Raw genomic sequence first — 15,601 nt, 5'->3', positions numbered from 1 at the left:
TTTTTTTTCTCACAAAGCTTTCAAACCGCGAAAGGATGAAGTATCGCCAAAGAAGCCCGTAGTGGTGTTGCTAAACACACACACGTCTCAATAAGTTGCGTCTCGTCCTCAATGTCAGGCAAGGGCGTTTCGAGCGTACCGCCCTCCTTCCACGAAAAAGAAGAGAACCTCTTGTCCTGCACGCACAGCAATCAGCGGCCTGTCATCGCATCGTCGCAACAAACTCAAGGACCTTCCAAAATTGTCCCTGCTCCCTTTGTAGGAGCAAGGGCGTGCTTGGACGCGAATGTCTGCGCACTCTCGGTTGCCCAACTGGGCGGACGCGAAACGGAAGGAAGGCTTCACCTTGTTAGGAGAGCAGCGAAGCGCGGTCTTGAGAACGAGTGAGGACTAAGCCAAGCGTGCACACCGCGTGAGCTTTTCTCAAGACAAATCGCCCTTCTTCGTCGCTGTTACAGTTGATGCTGTCCGGCACGAAACCTATAAGAAGGGATGCCGCTGTGGTCTGGTGTCTTATTTCGGAGGCAGATGTCGGTTCGGCGTGTGAGCTGCCTTTGAGGCGCTCCCGAACATGTCCAGCACGTAAGTTGTCCAAGATTCGAATTTATTCTTTTTTTTTACTTGTCATCGTTTTAGCTTTTAGGAGTGTGCAGTATAGTATGATATTTCAGGAAATAATTGGTACGAAGGAAGCAGTTTCGGCCTTGATAAGTGTTTGACTGTTACTTTTCACTATCAACTATTAAGTTTAAGAAGCCTCGTAGTGCATTTTGTTTGATTCTGTCCACAAAGGCAGGTAAACTAGGACTTTTCAGTTCCCAGAAAGGTTGTTGCGGTAAGTGCTTTAAAGAATAACTCAATTTTGTATGTCATTCAAACAGCAATAAAGACAAGCGAATTGTTTAGGACAGCTTTTAGAATTTTTGTACTACGCGTACGCGTGGTTTTTCTAGCGCTCGAAACCTTTTTTTTTCTTGCAGTTTGAAATTTTTTCCAGACTGCATAAGAGCGTGACGAACGTTGTGTTCCTATAGAGTAGCTTTGAAGAAAGTTAGCCAATGAGCAATGAACTATTACGTTGGCCGACTCCAGCTAGTCAGTTTCCTAGATATTTTTCGTTTGATCCAGGCTTTTGTGATATTGATCTGAGCTATTTTCTACCGATGTGATCCTCACCTGCCGCTCCTTTTTCAGAATCACTACGTCTAAAGCATTCTATAGAACAGTTGCAAGTATACAATGCATTCGAAGGCAGATATAGTTTGGCACGCACACATACCGTAACTTCTCTTTTTAGAAACTGTACAAACCAGTTATTGTGACCGCATTCTACAGTGAACAGTGTAGAGGCCTGCGTGACCAGCTTAGCTATGCAGGGTGAGGGGAACCGCCCTTCCCTACTTTGAGCGTCATAGGAAGCTGACGATGTAGCTCGATCACGCTTATAAAAATGGTCGATAGGCTGTCTTTCAACTTTTTATAAACTCTTTTGCCTTCCAATAGATATTTCCTTAGGTCTATTCATGCTCTATAGACTGTCTATAGAAAAAGTCTACTAAAAGTGAATGGCCCTAAATCTATAGATTGTCAATAGACTGCCTACAGGATTTGTATTGTCTATACAGTAATCTATAGGATTTGTCTATAGATAGTATATAGACTGTATAGACAAAAGTCTAATGACAGTCTGTCGACTGTCTAAAGAAATATTTGTAACGGTGATTCAAGGACCCTTATTTGCCGAGTGCTTCCCGGTCACAGGAAATTAAGGGCGGAAAATAGGACGCCTGACGACACAGGCTACAATCAGCACCGCTTAAGTACACACTCGCCTGCGTACTTTTGAGGATAAAGAGCGCTATTCCAACGCATATAAAGCGGAACTCTCGAAAAGACAACGTGCAGATTTATTTTTCCTCACTATCGCTTTCTGACGCCAGGAAGCGCACGACCCCAGCGTGGGTGGGCCTTCGCTCTCTCCCCACCGTTTCCATGGTGACGCTCCTGCTGCTTCTGATCATCGCTGGCGGCAGGGGAACTTGGTCCTTGTCCCTGGAGCCCCTGGTTCCCGTGGCGGCTCGCGAGCGCCAGGAGACGGTCACCCACGAGGAGCGGACCACGCGCGGACAAGGAGGGCGAGACATGATGGACGACGACGACGACGACATGGATCGACCTTCGACCACGGTCGTCTCGTCCACCCGGCGCAGAGTCATCATCCCTGGCGGCGAAGACCGGGACTACCCGGGACAGATGCAGCGCCGCCGCGGTGGTGGCGGCCGCGCCCTGTACCTCGTGCTTCCGGCGGCCGCCGTAGATCCAGGGCCGTACGGCCGTCCTCTCCTGGTGCGGGCGGACCTTTTCTAACGGCGAGGAAAGGAGGCCATCGGGTCTGTCACGTTGTACGAGAGCCATTGCGTCACTCACTGTGACAATGTAACCAAGCGTCGTCGTACAAGTGGCTATACCAAAGAGAGATCAATGCCATGAGTGCTGTCTAAGGTCGTGTATACTAATGCATTCATTACAGTAATAAAGAAAAGTTTCATAAGTTTCAGGTCTAAGGCTGTCTTGTTATAGTGATCCAAACAATTGCAGATCTGCCTGCGAAACGCTGCAACGTACTACTGCAGAAATGCATTCACAGCGATTGCGCTTGCGCGTGGTGAAGGATTTCTGCGTCTGTTCTCTGCTCGTATAATTATTCCTACGTAGTGCGCCGCCGCGGTGCCTCAGCAGTTATGGTGCTAAGCTGCTGACCCGAAGGACGTGGGTTCGACCCCGGCCGCGCTGGTGGAATTTCGATGGAGGCGAAATTCCCGAGGCCTGTGTACTGTGCGAGGTCAGTGCACGTTGAAGAACGCCAGGTGGTCGAAATTTCCGAAGCCCTTCACTATACGGCATCCCTCATAGCCTGAGTCGCTTTGGGACGTTAAACCCTCATAAACCAATCTTCTTACGTAGTTACCATACAAGCCAATGTATTTCATATAGCGTATACATTCTTTATAGCCTACTTCTTCTAGCTCTTCTCTGAAGCGCTCACGGATGACGTGTACCGCATATCCTCGTATCTACAGAGCCATGCATAAGCAGCGTTTCGGCATGCGTGGCCGTGAGTGCAGCGTAAATGGTCGCTAAAATGATGATAATTTATTTAATTTTCTCGGTAATTTGTAACGTAATGTATTACTTTCCAGGTCTAGTAATTTAGCATTGTAAATATTTATTTTTCGCACCGTAATTTTGCAGCAAAAGTAATTAATCACTTGTGAAATTACTTTCATTAGAATGCACCACTGATCAGTGCGTCGGCAGAGCTTTGGTCTCTCGCGCGCAGGAACGCAGGATCGACGCGCAAGAAGAATGGCGTAAGACTGCGCCTCCGAGACCACCGGCCCCTCTGTTGTCAGTTCACTGCCTGCAGGTATTCGATGGAAAGGCTGGTGTGGACATTTCGCGGGCATCCCTCAAGCTGCAAGGCTGTGCTTGGTGCGCCGTAGGCTCAGATGGAGCACGTCGGAGTTGAAAACTGGTCACGAGAGCGTCGAGGCGCTCCTAAGGTTACGTCGGTTAAGGGTTCAGGGGTGCCGGGTTGCGCTCGTCTCCACGGGGATCGAGGGTGGACCCGCGGAAACATGCATTGCACGAACATTACCAAGCTCATGTAGCCGAGGTAAATTCTCGGGACCACCGAGGCAATAAATAACCTGCTTCGGAGGCTTCACACGGTACTAATAGCTCCAGGAAGCAAGACGTTGGGTTCGCCGCTGGTGTCTTTTTTTTTCGCAGTGAAAAAGACTGTTCGGCTTTTATTCTGCATTTTTTTAATTTCTTGATGTCGTCTTGTCTTTGTCATGGCTCGTGGTTAAAGAATAGTCAGCTATGACTAAATTTGTTGGGCACACCAAATAATGGGTTCGTCGCATCTACAAAGAGGTTGGTGTTTCTTGTATTCTGTTTAACTAGATGTTTTGTATTCATGGAAGAGAATAAAGTAAGTTGAACTAATTGCGTTACTTCTCAGAAGTAATTTTATTGTAATGCCATTACCTTTTGCGAGCAGTAATTGGTAAGGTAATTAAGTTACACTCGCGCAATCTCAAGAAAAGTAATCAGTAATGTATTTTAATTCTTTTTCAAACGTAATTTTGCCATTTATGCTTATTTCACTATACATGCTGTCACGTGCTTGCGGTGGACGCCCCATAAACTTGACGTCCCAGAACCTTGAAGTCTACACAAATAAAACGAAACGGGGAGGGGGAGGATGACGTCCGGTAGCCATCCTGACGATTATCTTCCCTGGTCGACTAAACACGCTCCATCTTACATGGCAAAACTTCGACTCACAGATGACGTTCCCTTTTAGCTTTAAAGGACAGTGCACCCAGATCAGGGCAAAACACCAGGTGATCAAATTTGTCCTGAAGCCTTCCATTACAGCGTGCCTCAAAGCCAGCAGAGCAGTTTTGGCACATAAAACTAACTAACTAACTAACTAACTAACTAACTAACTAACTAACTAACTAACTAACTAACTAACTAACTAACTAACTAACTAACTAACTAACTAACTAACTAACTAACTAACTAACTAACTAACTAACTAACTAACTAACTAACTAACTAACTAACTAACTAACTAACTACGTGACTGACTGACGGACGAACGAACGAACTGTCCAACTAACGAAAAAAAAAGGGACAAGGGTTGAGGGGGAGGCTCAGTCCGCTAGCCAATGTTTCAACAAAATGACTTGTCTTCGTCTGGGCAAAGAGGTCATCATTGGCGAATGTTAAATAGGGCTTTCGCTGCGAGGAGGAAGCTCCGGTGAAGAGGATTGGAGACGTGAACTCGAAAATCCTTGATCCAGGCAGGGTGGCTGCGACACGTGTCATGCTGAAGAGGATCAAACGAGTTGACCTGCAAAACTGCGATAAAGGAGCAGGCCAGCACAGCAGAATGAAATCACAGGGGGGGTGGGGGGGGGGGGGGGCTCCCCTCAACCCCTCCTTCACTTTGTTTTGCGCTATCAAGAATCCCATCTTCTAGCCCTCGCTCTACCGTGGTAACTAACTTTAGCTTTAGCTTTATGGGGGTTTAACTCAGGCTATGAGGGACGCCGTAGTGAAGGGCTCCGGAAATTTAGACCACCTGGGGTTCTTTAGCGTGCACTGACATCGAACAGTACACGGGCCTCTAGCATTTCGCCTCCATCGAAATTCGACCGCCGCGGCCGGGATCGACCCCGCGTCTCTCGGGTCCGCAGCCGAGCGCCATGCATATCCACTGAGCCACCGCGGCGGCTGAAAAAAAAACAACTAATATTCTTCACAATGCGATTGCATTTGAAATGCCTGTACGCATTTGTAATTCCTGCTTAATCGGCTCCGCTGGTCAGGCACAATCTAACTAACTAACTAACTAACTAACTAACTAACTAACTAACTAACTAACTAACTAACTAACTAACTAACTAACTAACTAACTAACTAACTAACTAACTAACTAACTCATTTTCTCCATGCTGAAAAGAGGCTTATTCAATGAAGTCATGGAGGAAGGAAAACTCAGGAGGCCCTCGCTATCCGAGCTGTACCCCAGGAAGTGTGTCGGAAGTAACGCAGCCGTAACGCTGGGCGCAATGGTGTCATCTGTTACAATGTCTGCCGCGCATGCGCAAGTGCACTGAAACGGCGGCCAAGTAGGGGGTACGCAGGGGGGAGCCTGCTTCAAAAAATGTGACGTAACCGCCTCTCCTGCGTTCTTTCCTTCCTCCACGAATGAAGTTGTGCCTGCTTCGAATAGCAGTTAAAATCAGCGGTCATTCAAACTAACGCGGTGATTACGGGCAACACGTGGCTGCCATCCGTTCGCGGTTCGCTGCAGAAGCGTAATATTCTGCTTGCATGCTATTGCGTCATTACTAATCGAGAATTTCGCAGGGCACTGTGTCGACACGCTTCCAAAAAGCCGGCGCTCCTGATGCTTTTCTTACGACCCTTTCAAGCCCACCATGGATGGATGGATGGATGGATGGATGGATGGATACGGCTGAACCCTTTACATCGGGCGGTGGCTCAAGCCACCTAGCCATGTCTTGAGAAATTTTACTCCTGTCTTGCTTTTAGCCACCAATCAGATAACCTTCGCTTGGTTACTTCTAACCTCTTAAAATCCACTTTCCCTTCACTATCCCTAAACCCCAATGCCTTGGGTAAGTCAGCCCCGCTGCCTTCCACTGTAGGGTGAAGCCCTTTACAGAAAAGTATCAAGTGTTCAGCTGTTTCCTCCTCCTCTCCGCACGCAATGCACAAAGTGTCTATCTCCTGGTACCTGACTCTATACGTCTTAGTCCGCAAAACTCCAGTCCTGGCCTCAAACAACAAAGAACTTCCCCTACAATTATCATAGATATTTTCTTTGACAATTTCCTGTTTAAAGGTCCGGTATGTTTCCAGTACCGATTTCGTCAGCATCCCTGTTTTCCACAAAGCTCTCTCTGTTCCTTTAACCTTTTTCTTAACCGATAATTGCTGATTTGCCCCCTTACTGCTGTCCAGATATTTGCTTGTCAATTTTCTAGTTCGCTTTCTCCATTTCGTGTCAACATTCTTTATATACAGGTATCTGAAAACTTTCCTAGCCCACCGCTTTTCCTCCATCCTTCTCATTCGTTCCTCAAATGCTATCTTACTGCTAGCCTCTCTGCTCTCGAAAGACGCCCATCCCATATCACCCTGTACCCCCTGATTTGGTGTATTGCCATGTGCTCCCAAAGCTAACCTCCCTACTCCCCGTGCCATCTATCGACGCATAAGCGAAATGAAGGCGCTATTCGGAAGGCCTCCGTGCACTTCCTCAGCTAAATTTGTGTTCCTAGTCTCGGAGGCTCCGCGCCCATGAAAAGAGCAGCGGAATCAGTTACTGAAGGTGCTGAGTGGAGCTACTGATGTCTTATTCAAGCTTTGTGTGCCCACAGTTTTTATCCGAGACCGTCATTTCCATTTTGGCAACACACTGTGCATGACACGGATGAAATTTTCAGTTTTGAGTATATGGAAACCAAGAGACTGCTCATTAGGGTTTTTTCACTGTACTACCATTCATGTCGCTTTTGCGACCTTCTCTTTGAAACTAAAGCGGCACTATTTTAGTTTGTCGCCAAGTGGGTGGGGCCAGCAAAGCATGCTACAAACAAATATACAATACGCCGTTAAATCTGAAAACTCGCGCCTCAAATCTTTAGTTAATTGCGTCCGCTGACAATAGGTGGCAGTGCCATCTTCAATGTCTTTAAGCGGGAAATTTGTCTCACTCAGAGAAAAGAGGGGGGGGGGGGGGGGGGGCGAATCTGACCTCACCTAATCGTAACACTACTGTTTATAAATTTAGCATGACAATCACTAAAACAGAAAAGTGGAGAAGCCCGCACAAAGATTGTCCCATCGACCAGGCCAGTGTAGTTCGACACATTACATTGATCTTTTAGTTCGGCTGTACAAAACTGGGCCACGTCCGGTCGCGTTCATATTAATCCCATAATTCCCGGCGCATAGCATATATTATACAAAGTGTAAAAAGTCAATAGTCTTCGCTTAAGCAGCAACGGCACATCATATTTTTGTAGGGTGGCGCAGGCCGAGTTTGTCTGCTTATTCATCAAACCAAAGTCGAAGTGTAAGCTACCATAGATGAAGGAGGTCTGCTGCAGGATCACTCATTGCAAAGCTAACCCTGCCTCAGCAGGGTGAAAGCTGGGTTGTGCTAGTTGGTTCGGATTTATTGTGGAAGTGTCATGTCGTCTGTCTTCTTGTGTTAGCTGGCGCGGAGGCTCAGTGGTTATAGTGCTCAGCTGCTGACCCAAAAGACGCGGGTTCGATCCCGACCACGGTGGTCGCATTTCGATGGAGGCCAAGTGCTAGAGACTCGTGTACTCTGCGATGTCAGTGCACGTTCAATAAACCCAGATAGTCGATATTTCCGGAGCCCTTCACTACGGTGTCCCTCACAGCCTGAGTCTCTTCGGGAGGTTAAACCCCCATAAATAAAATCAAATTAAATCAAATCTGGTATCCTCGTCCTTCGCAATGATTCCAGCATTAACCGTGCCTGCAAAACAATTTATACTTTCAACAGGTGCGCAGAAATATCAGCAACGAGCGGAATGGCTTTGAACATTACAATTGGTTAATCGAAATTTCTTGAGTATGTGTGCGTGCCTTTATTGTTTATAGAGGTCCAGAGGTTACCTTAATTTGCCGATTTTAATTTACCACGAATGACATTTTATTTATAAGTTTGCGATATTAAAGGGGTGAGCAAGAAAAGAAATTCTGGAACTCTTAACATTTCCCAACTTCAAATTTGCTGGGAATTATAAATATGCAGCAATTAGAAAACGGAATAATAAAACTGATTATGAGTTGCCTTGTGTGTAACCACGCTTCTAAATAAATAAAAACGCTAAATGAAGAAATACTGACATTAATATTTAGCCTCAATAGGCACCGAACAAAAACAGAGCTTGCGCCCTTCCTTTTAACGGATACCTAATTACAGTCCTACAGGTACAGCAGCATAGCGAAACAGCTACTAAGCCGACTCAAGAAAGCATTCTCTCACCTGTCCTGGATACGGGGTCGCACAAGATAAGTGACCCGTTTGGTGTTCCGGCTAGTAAAAAGTAAAGTGGTTGTAAAATCTACAGTCGCTTCGATTATAACCTGGAACGCGCGTTACACTGGTAACTCACTCCGCTAAGAAATCAGGAATTACTGCAGCTAAAAAGGTAAGCATTCGCTCAGAACAGATCGGAGAAGTTTGACAGTTTTTGCCGCGCGCTGTGCAACTTCAAAATGTTTTGCCCTATGTGGTCGGTACTGCCGTCGCGTCACCAGTCCCGTTATACCGAATGTAACTGTAGCGTTAGCCAACTACATTTGCAAACACACCATTCTCCCGCAGTGGAGTTCTACGCTAACCAAACTCAGCCAACCATTACCGCTTTTATGACGAACTTTTGGTCGTGATAAGAACAACATTTCTCTTGTTTGTTGCTTGCTCAAATAGTGTCCGTGTTGTCTCGAGCAGCATACGTACGCAATGAAATTTAAAAAAAAGGAATAAAACCTAAACAATAACACAGAATGGAAGAGCTGCAGAACACGTGACCGGAATACGAGACAAGAACGACGCCTCCAGTAAGGTTGGGGACGAGGGAAAGCTCGCTATTGGAAGCCCTCGGACGGGCCATCCTTCGCGTGTCGTTTCTATCTCGATCTGCTTGGCCATATTTTGTGCACCCTCGATCACAGGGCTCTGCGTCTGCACACGAGTGTGTATAGTATATATTTGCAAGAACCATTCACCTTTCTTTTGTTCCACGTTCGCCCCCGCTCGCTCCCTTCGTTCGGGGATACAAACGACTTACCTGAGAAGGTTTCTCGGTCCGGAACGCCAGACGCATGCGAAGTGTACGGCCCAGAAGATATGGAATCGCGTTCGCGCGGATTGGGTTCTATTGGAATCCGATGGGATCGGGAACGCGTAACGGTTCTGTGCGTCCACACTTCTGCTGCCCCTGTTTCACGAAACCTTTTTCGTCTCGGCTTGCAGCACGGCTGTGAGGATGCAATGGACTTTTTAGGGTTATACTTCGCGGAGTGAAGTGTTGGCATCCAGGACATCTTTTATCTTGCTTCTCGTGGTAGTGCGTTGTATCACGAGACAAAAGGCCCGAACAAAAACAACAACAACAAAAAAAACTTCGCCCTTTATAGCTGTGTAGCTCTTGACAGTGGCAGACATTTGAAGGTCACCAACTTGTACCTTATTTGTTGTTGTTGCTGTTGCCTCAAGTACGATGCCTTATTTCACATCAGTTTAGGGCGGCGTATTTCTTCTTCCTTCTCCCGGCTGAGCGTTATCGCAATGTGAACAGCACGTAGCAAGAAATGACCTTTAACGCGTATCGTATCTCCTTTGCCCTTGAAAGGTGCCAGAGCTTAACATGTTTTCATCCAGCGAAGAATGTTTAAAGGGGCAACAAGTAATAGGGGAAAGTGAGAACTTTCCCGTTGCTTTAAGCTGAAAGGTCGGCATATTTTTAGAGCCCAAGTCACGCTCAGCCTACCATTACTGCGAATAGCTATACGCAAGCTGTGCTGTTTCAGATAGAGCTGAGGTGTCTTACTTGACGGAATTAATAGCAAAGATCACGGCTATTTCTGGTGCCTAGTTGACTGCAGTGCCGATATGAGAGTTTTTCAAAGCCGCTGGAAAGCATTAGTTCACTTTGCTGCAATCCGTCTTAACGCAAGACGCCGTTATTCTCCAGCCCTTTTCTCGCTCTTGTCGGAGTGAGACAGGCGATGACTTTTAAATTCACAGCAGCATTTTTCTGGCGATCAAAAAGGCAATGTGGCAAAGCCGGCTTATTTTCCGCAACGCCGAGTTCTGTTCCTTTATTTAGGTGTTCATGAATGAAGATGTTTGCATTGACATGGAGCCCTGCCTGCTCCTTCATTCATTGGTTTGCTTTCTGAGATAGCGAACTTGTTAAGACGAGGCAAGCTTATCACTAGCGTGAATGCGCAGTTAGAACTTTGAAGCAGCCTAAAACCGAGCGAGTTTTCTCTTTCTTTCTTTCTTTCTTTCTTTCTTTCTTTCTTTCTTTCTTTCTTTCTTTCTTTCTTTCTTTCTTTCTTCTTTCTTTCTTCCTTTCTTCTTCTTCTTTCTTTTTCTTTCTTTCCTTCTTTATTTCTTTCATTCTTTCCTTCATTCCTTGCTTTTTTCCTTTTTACTCTCTTTGTTTCCTTCTTTCCTGCCCTTCTTTCTTACTTACTATCCTTCTTTCTTTCCTTTATACTTTCTTTCTTTCCTTCGCTTCCTTACCTTCTTTCCTCCCTTCTTTCTTTCTTGCCTCATTTCTTTCTCTTTCTTTCTTTCCTTCATTCCTCCTTTCTTTCTTTCTTTCTTCCTTTCTTTCCTTCTTTTTCTTTCGTTCTTTCTTTTTTCTTACTATCCTTCTTTCTTTCCTTCTCTTCTTTCTTTATTTCTTTCTTTCTTTCTTTCTTTCTTTCTTTCTTTCTTTCTTTCTTTCTTTCTTTCTTCCCTTCTCTTTCTTTTTTTTTCTTTCTTTCTTCACATTATTCACGACCGACCGCGAATGAGACAGAGACGAGGCATTGCTGATATCGGTGTGACTTGGGTTGAGTTTTTTTTTCTCTCTTTTATTAGAAGACAGACACACGGTAACAGGTCGTCCCGAGTATGTTACACAATGACTGACAAACGAACAAACACGCACAAGGAATCCCTGTTGAGAAGAAACACGCGCATTTCCCGCACACACGTACGCACTATAGAGCTGAGATCCCACACGCCCACAAAAAAACAAAGGACGCTCACGGAGAGAAATGTCGCATCCGTGCATTTACACACACTGGGCCAGTAGGCATAAACTAACAGACGTGAGCTACGCTTACCAATCTTTCGAGGGACACATGATCATTCCTAACCATTCTCAATCAGCCTACGCTGCGGTTCGAGTGAGAATTGTACAGGTCATGACAGCAGCGCGTTACTCAAAGGAACGAGAGCGGCCAGGGAGTGGCACACCGTTCAGCACTGGAACAACGACAAAAAACCAAAACAAAAACAAACAACCAAACGAACCGGACAGACACGACAGCCGGTATCCTCACTAAGCCGATAGTGGAGTTGTGGATATGGGGTATACATGACCAACACCTCCTATATTTCCCCATCTCCCTCTCCTCAAACTGATAACCCAAGCGCATCGAATGAAAACGTTGTATTTACACGCAACATTTACTCTTGCACTCATTGGTCGCTCTCAGAGGTTTGGAACGAGCGACGCGTGTGTGGACATACATTGAACACAAGGTGAACACTAACATTGTACTGATCCCCAACACGGAGTGTCCTGGGAAAAGCGCGCATTCGCTGCTCTACAGCGAGGGATGAAGGGTTCATATGGGGATTCCTGTATGACCTTGAATGCCTTATGGGGATTCCTATATTCCTGTCGTATAGGGTTCATATAGGGATTCCTATATGACCTAAAATGTACGCGTACTAAGGCGCACTTTACAAGTGCATACAGAAGATGCTACGGCAGCGGGGGGGGGGGGGGGGGGGGGGGGGAAATGGCACAGTTGTCGCCCCTGAAGCCATTTGCACCGAACACCACGACAGTGGCCAACTTGGCTGAGAAGCCGACAAGATGGACAATGGTTGGAGGTGAACTAAATAAAAAATTCTGAGAGTGAGCCAGACCGCCGTCACTCCTGCGACACTAACCCGAAGTCTGAGGATACACTAAACGAGATGATTCTTGTAAATGTTGGAATAAATGGTTGGGTATGGTGGCGGTATTGACAACGCCTATCCTGCAACGGACAAGAAAATACAATAAAAAATAACGAACACCAAAATAGCAAATACCGCTTACAACGAACGTCACCCCGCTCTTAACTGACTGCAATTCACAATGAAGCAAGGAGGAAAACAGACCTCTCCGTTACCGTAGCCAAGTCGCCAACTTCATGGTCTTGAGCAAACAGGCTGAAGTTGGACGCGGACGACAACGCAACGGAACTTTTCGTTATCTATGCTTCTGACTAGTCGGCTGGGAAAACTCTGAGAGAGGCGACAAAGAATAGATGAGGGTAGGGAGCGCAATTATTTGCACTATACAAGCAGGGTTGTGACACACTAGTAGACACAGCTGCAAAAGCATCGTGTAGACTTGCGCGTAACTGCTGGATATATGCTAGAGTAGCAACATCTCTTCTTCTTCGCTTGATGCAAATGTGGATGAGATTCATGGCACGTGTTTCAAGGATGAGACAACAAAACGAAAAGCACTCTAAAAAATAGGATTAAAATTAAAGAAGCAGCGCCATACTTGAGGATGCAACGCTTTCCTACGGATCCCAATTAGGGCTGGAATATTTGGACACTACACAGAAACTGTTCCCAGCAGCACATCTAATCAGGCCAATATTAGAAATGTATTGGCAAAGGGCGGTCCAGTACTGGGCCAATTACGTGTGCTGCTTGGTGTACTTCATAACCACACGGAACCAATTGGTGTTAATCTTTTCCAAGGGTCTTTGAGAGGCGCTACTGAAAGTCTATGTGACCGTTGCTCAAGAAAAAAATAAATGATAATAGGCGTCACGCCGCCCGATGAGTGTCATTACAGTTGTTCAGTTTACTGCGCCATGCAGAAACTCTCAAACCAGGCTCTCCGAAATGACAGGCCAACAGAGAGCTGCTGACAGTGATTTAGAAGAAGCATTTTCAAATCTCTCCTTACCCTGGCTGATAAGCTTGAGCCAAAGCCAACCCGTAAGGAACATAACTGCTTTTCATTTTCACCACGCTCTTTTGTTTCATAACCTTCGGCGCTTCAAAAGGCGTCAAATCGGGTTCTTTGGCGCTAACCCATGAATAGCGAAGGTTTTCGCATTCGCTTATGCGTGAAAATTGATAGCTGAAGCTGCCTGGAATGTCGCTCGCAGATTGGATGCGTCCTCTTTTTTATTTCTTTTTTACACTCGACGAGAGGCTCTGTGGTGTAGCGTATCTACAACGATGCTCTAGCTTGACAAAGAGGGAGGTTCTGACTCGTGCAGAGCAAATAAGGTTAAAATATGGTTAAAGAAGGTTAAAGATGCTCCAACGTCTTGGCGTTCACTGCTGGCCAGTTCATAAAGTAAGCAATACAATAGCCAAGGCGTCGACCAATCTCGAACCGATCTTTCGTACGAGGACGCCAGAACAACTTAGTTTCTGTGGCCCCAGCGCGCCAGGCGAAACGAAGAAACACACACAGAAAAATGCGAGTAGATGGAGAAAAAATAGAAGAGAATGAGGGCAGAAGCAGCTGCTACAGAGCTATGAATGCAATCGCCACGTAGCGTCTGCCAAGTAGCCACCATAACGTGCTACATTACTAACGCAGACCACAGGTGGCTAATAGCGCTGGCGAACGCGAAAAACAGTAGAAAGTAACGCAATAACAGCGCTGCGGATCAAACACAAGGTCACTTTCACGCACAGCTTTTCTCATCATACAACACGCAGACAGTGACTTTGACACTTTGGTTTCCACTGGCAAGAGGAAAAGGCCGTGAGAAGTGCTCGAACAAAAACAATTAAAGTTACACAACATTTCTCTCAGATACTTTCTCCAGCTTGACATTTTTGCTAAGGAAAAGGGTCACACCGCGATGCCCTTACTCAGGCAAGCTCTTTGAACGTCTGCTATGGTTTCTCCATACGGAGGTACAGGATAAGCTCTTTAGGAAAAGAAAAATGCATTGGGGTGCCAAGTCACCAATGTTTTCTATTTTTTTTTTGCCTGCTGAACATGCATTCTTCTACGATGAGGCGACTATGCGATTATGGTCTACAATGCTAAACACACTCTAAGCATACTACGGCTATTCTCTTAGATGGGCGTATTCTGTTCCACATGGACACTACCGCGTGTACACTGCCGAGAGCCCGAACATGCTTGCGGGCTCGGCGAAGGTCGACGTAGTCTCGCATGACGCCGTATGTCGGGGACGCTTCAATACTGAGTTCACGATAATCACATATCAGTCAGTGTCACAACAGGCTCCGACCTTTAAGAAGCATCGCAAAACTGGGAACTTGGATGCCACGCTGCGCTAAGATCACACACCAAGAAACATTGGTCATCGCTGGGCTTAAGTTCGAAGAAAAAAGATAAATAAAAACAATGTACAAAACGATTTCGACGACGAACTTTCTCGTTAATAAAGGACAACACTCGTTAAGCTTTGCAGTTGTCAACAGGGAGAAACCAACACTGTTTCTTTCTTAACAGGCAGCAAAATTACAGACGCCGCAAGCAGGCCTTTGACACTCGCTCTTAGGAATTCATCAAGGAAGCTTTGTTCTCCTTGGAGTATCTGGCAGACGATTAACGAACGCTAATACGGTCGGTATGCTCGTATATACGATTTTCTCACATACACCATGTTGCGCGTACGAGGAACCCTGCAGGTATGTAAAGAGACTTAAGTGTGGACGTTCATTTACATAGGCCCTATGTGTTTTATACATACATATATACGCTGAAACTCGGCACCTACACGGCATTTCCTTTCTTTTTTTCGTGGGTGAACCATTATGTACATGACACCTCCGTGAACGACGGCAACGTCAGGCCTAGTCTGTGCACAATGTGCTCAGGCCTTAACGCCGAGTTATGTCAGTGGTGCACGAGGATGACAGTCTTCACACTCCTTGTATGTGCACTAAAACGCAGTCATCAAAAAGAAAACAAAACCAAGGCGAAAAATAACAACTTACGACCACGCTTAGTGGTCTCAACTGCGAGCTCGGATCACGAGGACACCAGCATAGCGGCGGAAACAAAACCGGTAGTAAAATAAAGCCGCCAAAGCCACGGATGCGCGCCTTACTGAAGACGAGTCTTTACTTGTGCAGAGTCATGGATGTTGCACTTGCATAAAAAAAAACGACGTCACCAGTGTTGACGCATTCAGGATCGTCAACTTGTGCAACTCTGTC

The 15,601-nt window shown here is 46.0% G+C and overlaps 1 protein-coding gene across 1 annotated transcript; it reads left to right on the top strand.

Moving 5' to 3' along the window:
- Positions 1 to 1,948: 1,948 nt before the first annotated feature.
- Positions 1,949 to 2,371, top strand: LOC144097003 (uncharacterized). Its single transcript, XM_077629803.1, has one exon. It carries the CDS (start codon positions 1,993 to 1,995, stop codon positions 2,365 to 2,367), a length of 375 nt encoding a protein of 124 aa, XP_077485929.1. The 5' UTR covers positions 1,949 to 1,992; the 3' UTR covers positions 2,368 to 2,371.
- The last annotated feature ends 13,230 nt before the right edge of the window (positions 2,372 to 15,601 follow it).

The sequence above is a fragment of the Amblyomma americanum genome, chromosome 7 (assembly GCF_052857255.1).
Source record: "Amblyomma americanum isolate KBUSLIRL-KWMA chromosome 7, ASM5285725v1, whole genome shotgun sequence".
NCBI classification, from domain to species: domain Eukaryota; kingdom Metazoa; phylum Arthropoda; class Arachnida; order Ixodida; family Ixodidae; genus Amblyomma; species Amblyomma americanum.
Note: the sequence above shows the minus strand (reverse complement) of the source record. Positions and strands in the feature narration are given on the sequence as shown.

Coding starts and splice junctions, on each gene's coding strand:
- LOC144097003 (XM_077629803.1), top strand. CDS start 1,993: ATGGTGACGCTCCTGCTGCTTCTGATCATCGCTGGCGGCAGGGGAACT.